The sequence below is a fragment of the Emys orbicularis genome, chromosome 3, assembly GCF_028017835.1.
Source record: "Emys orbicularis isolate rEmyOrb1 chromosome 3, rEmyOrb1.hap1, whole genome shotgun sequence".
In the NCBI taxonomy this organism is placed as follows: domain Eukaryota; kingdom Metazoa; phylum Chordata; order Testudines; family Emydidae; genus Emys; species Emys orbicularis.
In genome coordinates this window covers 136,591,125-136,601,798 of record NC_088685.1, presented here as the reverse complement: position 1 = coordinate 136,601,798, position 10,674 = coordinate 136,591,125, and the positions used below count along the sequence as shown (strand labels likewise).

The 10,674-nt window shown below is 41.1% G+C and overlaps 1 protein-coding gene across 1 annotated transcript in view; it reads left to right on the top strand.

Moving 5' to 3' along the window:
* TARBP1 (TAR (HIV-1) RNA binding protein 1) overlaps positions 1–10,674 on the top strand; it is a 102,117-nt gene that overhangs the window by 27,059 nt on the left and 64,384 nt on the right. The window contains exons 8-9 of the mRNA XM_065401541.1: positions 6,053–6,149; positions 8,391–8,480. Of these exons, the coding sequence (XP_065257613.1) occupies positions 6,053–6,149; positions 8,391–8,480 (187 nt within the window). The remainder of the gene's footprint in view (positions 1–6,052; positions 6,150–8,390; positions 8,481–10,674) is intronic.

Sequence of the window (10,674 nt, the reverse complement as noted above, 5' to 3'; positions counted from 1 at the left end):
CACAACCCTTTTGTAAGCCCTGACACAGTACCGTTTTTGCAGCTAATTACCACAACCCACATAGCACATGACGCTGGCTGGGAAGGAGTTATGGTCAGGGCACAAAAATGATGTGCTAATTCAGTGTATTTCCTGGCTTCCTTTGCCACTAAGGATCTTGTGGAGAACCCTCTGGAATGTAAAGCTACTCTCCTCTGGTGAACTTCCAAGTGAAAGCAATATTTCAAATGGTGCTTACCCTCTTTTAGGGGTGAATTCCCCAATTTGGGTAAAGCTATCTCCCTCCGCTTGCTTAGAGGCGATACAGTTTGCACTCCAATTCTTACCCATCCAGTGGGGGTGAATTAACTCATAGACTGCAATTTTTAGTTTTTAGGGAAAACTGTATTTAATTGGAGAGCTCTTCAGTGGGTGATAGTGCCTATAACCTATGTGTTTAACATTAGAAGGTTCTTTTGCAGTACTCATGGCAATATTACATAATCATTAATTATGGAGGCATTGGTCATGAACTTATAGTTAAGGTTAAATCAGTTTTCATTTCAACAGGCACTTTAAACTTTTATTAACATGGCCAAAACCTAGATTGTAAATTTTGAGTACAGTTTGCATTTTTCATGTTGGTTTGAAAATTGGGTTGATTCAGAGAGAAGAATAATTCCAAAATAATCCCCTTTTTGAAGTTTTTTCAATGGATTGTTTCATCTTTCTGGGATTCTCTTTTGCAGGACATCTAAGACATTGGGCTCTTTGCTTTGCTCCTTGTGCTGCTCCATATGTGCTGATTAATACAATATCAATTACAAATACATAGTGCTTGTGTTTGTCATGACTTTTCACTTTTTCCTCCATAAATGGAAAAAGAAATGCACCAGGATGAACCCACCATATTTAGCACTGATGATGTAATACTTCCATTCTGATGAAATCATCTGTGGGTGGGTGAGAGAGACAGAGAATGGTCAATCAGCCTATCCACCCACCAAATACCCTTTTAACCAAGGAGAAATTCTGTGAGCTGGGCAAGAGACAACCATGAGCCTCATGCAGGTCCCCACTCTTACTGTTGACCAAAGGCATGAATGTGGATCCTAGAATGTAGACGATTAAGAGCTGCCACTGCATTAGGCAAACAAGTTAATAGCAGGAATAGGATTCTAATGTGGTAGACCCAGATTTTAGCTATTTGGCTGCATTGCCTTTCAGATAGGATAATCAAATCACATTCAGTCTCTAACCGCTCAGCTTCATGCTTCTCCCAGAATCAGCAATAGAACCCTGGATTCTTCAAATAGTGTCCCTAAGGGTGCTCCACTTCAGGTGTGCGTGTGCCACACAAGCCCTTGATCTGAGATTTTCAGTTAGCAGTGTCCATTTGGCCTGCATGTGTGCCCTATGCCTCCTTGTGCCAGATACCGAGGCTATATAGGAGTATGTGGGCAAACCACCCTCAGTTCCTTCTCAACTACTCTCGCCTGAGATGGAGCCCTAGTATGTCTGCCTTGAGCATGCATTGATTTTTCTAATATTTCTATAGTGGGTAAAATAGTTTTTATAGTTGTTAGAATAGTTATAGTTAGATAAGTAGTGAGAGGATTGTTTTACTCCTCTTTCCCCTCAGAGAGAGGTTTTTTTGGTTTGTTTGGTTTTTTTGTAGCAGGGAATGTCTGGCTCTCCAGGTTTCAGATGATGTCTCTCCTGTACTTGTGAGTGATGGTCTTAAAGTGTTTCCATTGCTTGGGGGAGTTCCACGTCTCCCGGTAGTTTAACTTCTGCCTGGCCCTCAAGTCCAGGGCAAGGAAAAACAGGGAGATTAAAAGCAGACTGCTAATGAAGGATCACTTCCTTTGGCCAGCTTCTGAGTTAGGTCGGGAGCCACCCCCCAACTCCTCCGTGCCCTTCCCCCCCCACCCCTCCCAGATGGGGAAGGCGTCCAAAAAGAGTGGGCTTAAGGAGCCAGCTCCAAAAAGTCCAGGGGAGATCCACAATCTCTGAAGCTTCAACCTCTTGACTTGGTACCATTGAGTTGAAGGACTCCTCCTCCAGTACTAGTGGGACCGTAAAGTCCCAGAGCATGAAGGAGAGACATGGCTCCAGTAGGGCCTGGGTACCTTCTATCAGCAAGGAGGGGAAGCATAGACACTTGGGACTGGCACCACCAAGTTCAGCATAGCTGTCGGAACCCATGCATGTGGCATCCTCAGCTAGACACCATCGGCATCTACTTCAGTACATCAATCATCAGCTTCAGTGACTGTGGCCTTGAATACTGCGTCAGTACCACAGGAGTTCAGATATACTAAGGACTTCTCAATAACAGATGAACCGGAGTCCCTGCTCCTGGTGGGTACTGAGAATCTCTCGGTACTAAGATCCCGATCTCTAGACTACTGTCGGCTGGACCACAGGACTCTACCGTTTTCTACATGTGCTCCTCCATTGGATGAGATGGAGGAGAATGAAAGTGACTTCCAGTCAGTCTCCTCTATTTCTGTTCATGGTTCTCTAATATGTTCCTTCAGAAACCCGTTCTTTGAAAGTCATAGGGAAGATTGGACTCATTATTGAGGGTGGTGGAACCAACCCTGCATGCCATCCCCACTTCTGTACTACAGGCCCTGCCAATGACCATACTGGGACCCCTGGGTTGCCCATCAACAACAATTTTCCAGATTGCTGGTTTCCAGTTCACTCGGCCCCTGTCCCTGGCAACTGGGCCAGGGTGGGGGACAGCCCGCTGCCGCCATCACCTCCCCAGCCAGGCTCTCTCTCAGGCAGCTGCTGCTCTGCACAGAGCAGTGACCTAGAGCAGCCGGCATGAGAAGTGGCTGGTCCTGCCCCTTCTGCTCCCTGCCCGGGCCCGGCTGTCGGGGACAGGGGCTGAGCATGCCAGGGGGCAGGTGCAGTGGAGGACAGATCCCCCTCCTCGCACCCCGGCAGGCCAAGCAGAAATCTGGGGGTGGGGCACTTAACCCCGCATGCTCCCCTACGTATCACCTATGAGGAACTGTCTTCAGTAGCTGGGACACATGGCAGCTTGCACCTTTGTGAATGATCACACAAAGCTGTGTCTCCACTGCCTCCAGGGTTGGCTCAGAATGACCTGTTCTCCAGTCAGACACACCTTGGGCAGACAGGTGACAGTTCCTTTACGATGTGAGGAACTCCTTAGACTATGGGAGGACTATGGGAGGATCAACACAATGTCTGTGCAGGCATTCCTTTCTGTAGTGCAGCCCCATCAGTGACTTTATCACTATTGGGATGGGGAGCCCATCTCCATACCCTCACGACTCAGGGCAAATGGAGAACTCAAGAAACCAGTCTCCACGTCAATCTGTTGGAGAATAGGACTGTCAGGAATTCTTGCTTTCATTTCCTACCCTTCATCACGGGCAAATCAATCAAGGTCATGCATTCTATATCAACAAGCAAGATCCCCCTCCTTGTGTGCTGAAGCCATGCAATTATGGAATTGGTGCATAGTTCATTAAATCCAAATATCAGTGGTCTACCTCTCAGGTATTCAGACCATCATAACCAATTTCCTCAGCATACGCTTCTCACAGGATTACGAATGGGATCTAGAACCCAAGTTCTCCACAGCATATTCCAAAAATGGGGACTGCCAGAAGTGGATGTCTTCACCACCTCCAGGAACAGGACATGTCCTCTTTTCTGCTCAAGAGGGGGTCTGGGCCACCAGTCCTTGGGAGATGCTCTTCTTCTATCTTGGAAGAAAGGTCTCTTCTATGCGTTTCTCCAGTGCTGCTGATACTAAGAGTGATGAACAAGATCAGACAGGGCACAGCCAGAATTATCCTTACAGTGCGACCTGGCTAAGAGACAGTTGGCACCCTTACCTTCTACATGTATGTGTCAGCTCTCGTTCAGGCTCCCAACCATTCCTCATTACCTGTCACAGGATGCGGGTTTTGTGCTTCATCCCAACCAGTGGTTCTCCACCTCCGATAGTTCACGTGGTTAGAATCCTTCTGCTCTATGGAAGTACAAGTGTTAGTAGAAAGAGATCAACCTGCACTACTTACCTGCAGAAATAGAAGAGATTCTTCTATTAGTCTTGTTGTCTCTCCCTCCTGCCTGATTTGGTGCTACTTTCAGTCATTCTAGATTGTCTTTTGGATCTATGGAAATTTGGGTTATCAGTTCTATTAAGGTCCATTTGACTGCAATATCAGCCGTTCATTCTCTGGTAGATGGTTTCTTCATATTTGCTCATCTGGTTTCGTCTAAGTTTATTAAGGGTCTGAGAAGTGACAACCCGCAGATTAAAGACCCTACCCTGACCTGGGACCTCAACCTGCTACTCAGTTACCTTAGGAGACCACCATTCAAACCAATGGCAACCTGTTCTCTGTTGCATTTATCTATGAAGACAGCATTTTTAGTAGCCATTACGTTGGCCCGTAGGGTCGGGCAGATTGGAGCCTTGATGGCAGATCCTTCCCCCCTACCCCCCTCCGACGTTCTTTAAGGACAAGGTCTCTTTTCATCCACACCCTAAATTCTCACCTAAGGTTATATTGGAATTCCACCTTAATCAATCCATTCAGCTACCAATGTTATTCCCAAAGCCACATAGTTCTCTACAGGAATCCAGTTTACATACCCTAGATGTTAGAAGGGCATTGATCTTCTACTTAGATAGGGCCAAGCAATTTAGGAAGTCACCTAGGCTCTTCATTTCCTTCACGGATAGATCTGCATGGTCTTTGAGCTCTACTCAGAGACTGTCAGGATGATATCTAGATGTATTATCACTTGTTATGATGCTGCAGGTGTTCATCCCCTCCAAAGGGTGATAGCACGTTCAGCCAGATTGTAGGCACTGTCTACGGTATTAACAAAGAATGTACCTGTATCTAAAGTATGCAGGGCCGCTACATGGGCTTCAGTACATATGTTTTTGAAACATTACTCTCTGCTCCATGCGGTCAGATCCGATGCGGCACTTGGTTCTACAGTACTGTCTTCAGTTCTGGACTGTTTCAAACCTCCCTCTTCCATCTAGGGATATTGCTTGGAAGTAATCTGAAGTGGCGCACCCATAGGGACACTACTCAAAGAAGAAGAGGTTACTCACTTTGTGCAGGAACTGCGGTTATTCAAGATGTGTGTCAAAATACAGATATTTTACATTTCAGTCATTTGTCAGCTCCTCTTCCTTGCTTGATCCTGGAACCTACCCACTGAGGTACACCAACCTTGTATAAAAAGAACTAGGAAACAAACACAAAAAATGTAGTTTAGTGACGGTTAGAGTTGTGTCAGGACACACTCAACCAAGTCAAAATCTGAAACACTTTTCTCTTAGTTTTTCATTTTCATGTATCTGGCATTCACATTGCCTATAACACTTAATAATACACTCCATCAGTCTGTAAGGCTTTTGCGTTTGTCTCCAACAGATACTGAAAAGCAATGCTCATCCCAACATAATCAACTTTGAATTCTAGCACGAAATCTTATCGATGACCTCAGCAATGTTAAGGGAGTAATTTCCCAAATGCATGGAATGTATGACAGGCAGATGTGCCAATCTGGTGATACAGGAGCATCTGAGATCACTGTTAAGGTTTTGTGATAGAGTGAGAATTTAATGAACTCTGGGTACATACTACTTTTCGATATCTGTTAGAGATGTAAGTGAATGAAAGCCTTCTGAATTGTTGGAGTGTTTTACCAACAGTGTTGTAGGCAATGTGAATGTGACATGGAATAGAGGCCCTTACCTTTTCATTTCCAGGCTTTTCAGATTTTGAGTTGGTGGGTTTTGTCCTTATGCAACCTTAATTGTCACTGAACAAAAGTTTTTTGTGTTTATTTAGAATCATAACCCCACTTGTTTTCGATTGTATGCTCTTCAGGGGAGGAATTATATCATGTATATTTAGAAAGTGCAGCGCACATTCTGAGTGCTCCTGCATTCTTAATATATTGATCACTACAGTTAAAATATAGTTGGTAAATATGTATTTTAAGAGCTGCTTAATCTGTTTATAATTTAAGGTGCATATTTATCCATTTGCAGAGATGTCCTGCAGTGCACTATGATCACACATCAAATTTTGTTGCGGGGAGCTGCTCAGTGTTTTCTCCTCCAAACAGCTATGCATTTGACAGATGTGGTGAGTTCTTCTTTTTTTTTCTAGTGTAATGTTTTATTTTTCAGAGATGATAATGCAATATGTAAGTGCTGCCAAATAGAACTTGAGCAGCTGATTTTACTGAATTTGTAGTTTTGGCAATGTCCATTTTAAAAATGTGCTTGAGTGATGTAGGTCTCTATGCTAATACTAATAATTCTTTTAACTTTATTTTTCATATGAAACAACTTGATCCTTTTTATTCAGCATTTCATTTGCAGTACTTTATTGATGATAATATTTGTATTACTGCAATGCCTAGAATCCCTAGTCATGGACCCAGGAACCTGTTGTGCTAGGTGCCATATAAACACTTATTTAACAATTAAAATTTAATATTAAAGAGACTTTCAAAATGACATAAAATATTTTAAAATGATATTTATAATGTTAGCATGATGACTTTATAGTCAGGTTAAAATATCACTTTCATTTTAGAATCTTGAATATAAGTTGTCTAATTCTCAAATTATTTTATGGGACTGAAATTTTTCATGCTCAGTGTTGAATCAGAAGGAAATCCTTCCCCTCTTTCTCCCCTATAACATCACAAGAGTTTGTCTGGGCACTTTTAAGCTATAAAATGTGGTTCAAAAATTTTCAAATGATTTTGATGCTTTGGATAGCTCAGAAAACTTTCTTCTTAAACTTCAAACTTGACCTCAAACAAGGATCATGCTTTTATCTTGATTGATGTAATTCAGTAGAATTCCTGGATAAAAACTATATTTAACTGCAGTTAAGGCTGAATACATATCAGTAATTTAAGGGTAAAGTATTACAGCTATGTTGTAATTGTTGCAAAAAAATAAAAAAAAGGGCAATAGAAACCCAGGAAATCCAGAGTTAATGTTACACTTAAAAGAAATCCAAATGTAAGTAGAAATGGCTTCTCTTCACCTTCAAGACTCTGCTCCTGTTCCTTATCTACACTTGTCTCTGATAGCATTATCGTCCTGCCTCTTCCATCAAGTGATGCTAGTCCTGACTGCCTGTTGTTCACCCTCTGATAAATGTTTCTCTGCCTTTTTCATTTATACCAGCAATGTGTGTGTGTTCTCCTTGAACAAAGCCCTCTCCTCAGGTCTCATTTCTTTTGTGAAGCCTACAAGACATTGGCCATCTAACAGCGGATAGGCTGATGGTGTAATTGAGTTCAATTTATGTGTTTTAATTTAAAAAAAAGACCCTGATGTATATAATGTATATAAAACCTACATGATATAAATACATACTTTTGATTGTATCCCTCTTTCCCTCCATTCACGTGTGTCTTGCTTTCTTAGATTATAAACGCTTTGGGGTAGGGGATGTCTTCTTGCTAGGACAATGCATAGCACATGGTGAAGACTACTACTAATCAGTAATACTAATGCATTGTTGTTTGCTTATCACCTAACAGCTATGGTGGTAGGTTAATAATAATTTCCTGCAAAGTAGCAATTCCCAACCAGTGGTATTTGGAGAACTTACTATCATATAGTTGCTGGCTCTTTTATTTTTTTTTTATCTGCTAAATCTCTTTTAGAATAATCTAAAATTACTTTCTTTCCTAATGTATTTCCACATAAGCAATTGCTGTAGTTGCCATAAGGATGTCATATGATCATCAGTGAGAATGGAGGTGTCTGTGACTGAATGAAAGGGGAGTGCACAGTACTCTTGCTTATGCCTGATAGCCACATGAAAGGTTCTCTTTTGTATTCTCCACCCCATTTTCTTTTGTCTGCTAATACAGCTGCTTACCTTTTCTCTTTGCTGTCTCAGATTTTGCTGTGGCTGACCATGAGCTGACCTGAGCAGGGCTTCCTGTGAAAAGGCAGAAACAGAAGAATTAGTCAGGGGCTTCTAAATATCTAAAATTAATATAACTAAGGTTGTCCATTTACACACCCTGCCCCTCACTTAAAAAAAAAAAAAAAAGCCATCAGTGAATACCTCGCTTCAAGCCATTCATTCGCCTTCAGTGTACATCTCTATATGGGTACATCAGACTGTAGGAAAATGAACTGTGTGTGTGTCCTGAAAAAAGGCAAAAATGAATATTTCTGGAAAGTTTATATCCCTGTGGTAATAAATTGGGGGTGGGAGGGAAAAGATGATTTTCTTATTGAAACATTTGCCAGATGAAAGCAAACTCGTCTCAGTTTCACACTAAAATATTACGTGTGTATGTGAGTGTGTGTTTGTTGGGGACTAATGAACCTTAAATAATGTCTTTAGGAGAAAGTGTCACTTCCAGAGATTTCAAGTTTTCTCATGTCTCTTAGACCAGAGGAGTCCTTAAGCAGAGGGACTATACTATGGATGGAGGTGAGAATTGAAACTGCTGCTGGTTTTGTGTTAATCAAAATGTTCTGTAATAGACTGTTCTGATCTATTGGTATTAGTTATAGCTAATGTTTTAATTCTCTAATATATGCATGTGAACTAATTTTCAGTCCCTTTTGCACTGGCACATCTGGCGCTTCTGGCACTGAGTGCTAATTGATTTGTGCTTTGTATCTGTACCTTGTAACATGTAACACTAAGGAGGGGATTAATTCCAGCAGGTAATTAGTCAGAAGATGTTAATATGTACCTCCATTGTGTGAGACGGTAAGGAAGAAGGGGAAGGTTGTTTTTTTCTTTTCTCCTGCAGAGCACCTGAATTCTGCACAAGAGCAGCTTTCTCCTGAGGGCAGAGCTTCTGTTGCACTTCAAAGCAGCATAAGAGCTGGAGCTGAGCTCGTACCGGACTTGTATGCCCTGCTTTGCCACAGCATTCTCCAGAGAGAGAACATGAGCTAATCTGTAACTTTTGTGTTTAGCCCTATCCTAGTGCAAATCAGAATCAGTTCTTTCATGCACACTTTTGGTGCCCAAATGCTTGTTCTACAAAAGACTTCCAGGCATCCACAGTGCCAGCCTGCTTTCTCCCTTGCCATTCCCTTGGGAGTTAAGGCAACAGTTTGGGGAGCCTGTACTGGTGTCTGTAATCTTTTCCATCAGAGATCTATGCTCACTGCATTAGATCAGTGGTAACTTCATGGAGAGAAAGTGAAGCAGGACTTCTTATGAGATATTCAGAGCCACGAGTTGGGCATCTCCCTCTGCTTTTATTAACGATACAAGATAGATGTAATATCCTTGGCTGAAGCTGCCCTTCAAGCAGTTATTCCTGTATTACATGTTTTTTCTTTTCTTCATTGTAGGTACTTTCCTCCCCCACTTTTCCCCCTACTACTTGCTGTTTTTCAGAAATTACAAAGTTAGCGCCAGGGTGGATTTGATTTAAATCATGATTTAAATCACTAGTCAGGAAGACTCGATTTAATCATGGATTTCTACATAGAAGTGCATTCTTGTTGGTTGTTATAACCTTAATACATATTCTTCACAACTCAGAGATAGATGTAGGTTTTGTTTTTAGAAGGTACACGCTATACATTTTTAAAGTGATTTATTTTGAAAACTTTTCAGATGAGTTTTACAGCTATATCAGAAAATGAATGATTGTTTGGTTATTTCATTTACCAAAGGTAATTGAAGCAGATATTTATGAAGTCATTGGGAGGTGAACTATCTCCAGTTCAACAGGTTAATCATTAATATTTGGAGGATTTTCTTGCGAGGCAGTATTAGGAGGAGAACATAACCAGACAGACATTTACATTGTTTTATTTAACTAAAACAACAATGTTATGTATTCTGGATTTTTTTGTTCAACAGCAAGCATATAATATTTTAACAAAACAAGCATATGAATTTTTGAATTTAGTTAAACATTAACGTTTTTTAAAATCAGGTTTGTTTTTGTTAAAATCATTTTTAACTAAAATAGTTACATGAAATATTAAAAAAAAAAAATTAAATAGATTGTGTCAGCCAGGTCAACATGAGAACTTAAAATATTGGCTTCTGCAGCTAACTCAGGTCATCTTCACATTCATTTTCCTGTTTGTTCATAATCTGGAAAAGAAAAACAAGCTTTCCTGCTTTTTCAGGTCCCAAACAATTTCTCAATTTGGAATGAATTAGTCCAAAGGAAGAAAATTTACTTTCTACACTGGCAGAAGAAGCTACTGCTGTTAAAAGTGAGATTATCACTTCAGCAGTCTCTGCATCAAGTGCTTAAGTAACTTCCACCAGTTCACTGGTGTGACTTTCTTTAAAACATCAGCAAACATGTATTTCTTGAATGGTTCACCCTTAGCTCTGAAGTTTATTGTAGTTGGCATTATGGCGGGATGATTGCCGGATGTCCATGTCATAGCCAACTCCTCTTCTTCAGCAGTTAAGGTTTGACCCTGGTACCGAGTATTGAGTATTGAGAATATTTGTAAGAAAATGAGCTGGAGATCGTGCTTGTCCCATTCATTTTTTAATACTTGTAATTTAACTCTGTCACTGCATATTTCTCTTTTTAAGATCTCACTCTGTTCCTTCCACATTTCAACAGCGTCAGCAATAAAACAGCTATTTCCCTGCATTTTGTTCAAGGCTACAGAAATAGGCTTCAGGGTAC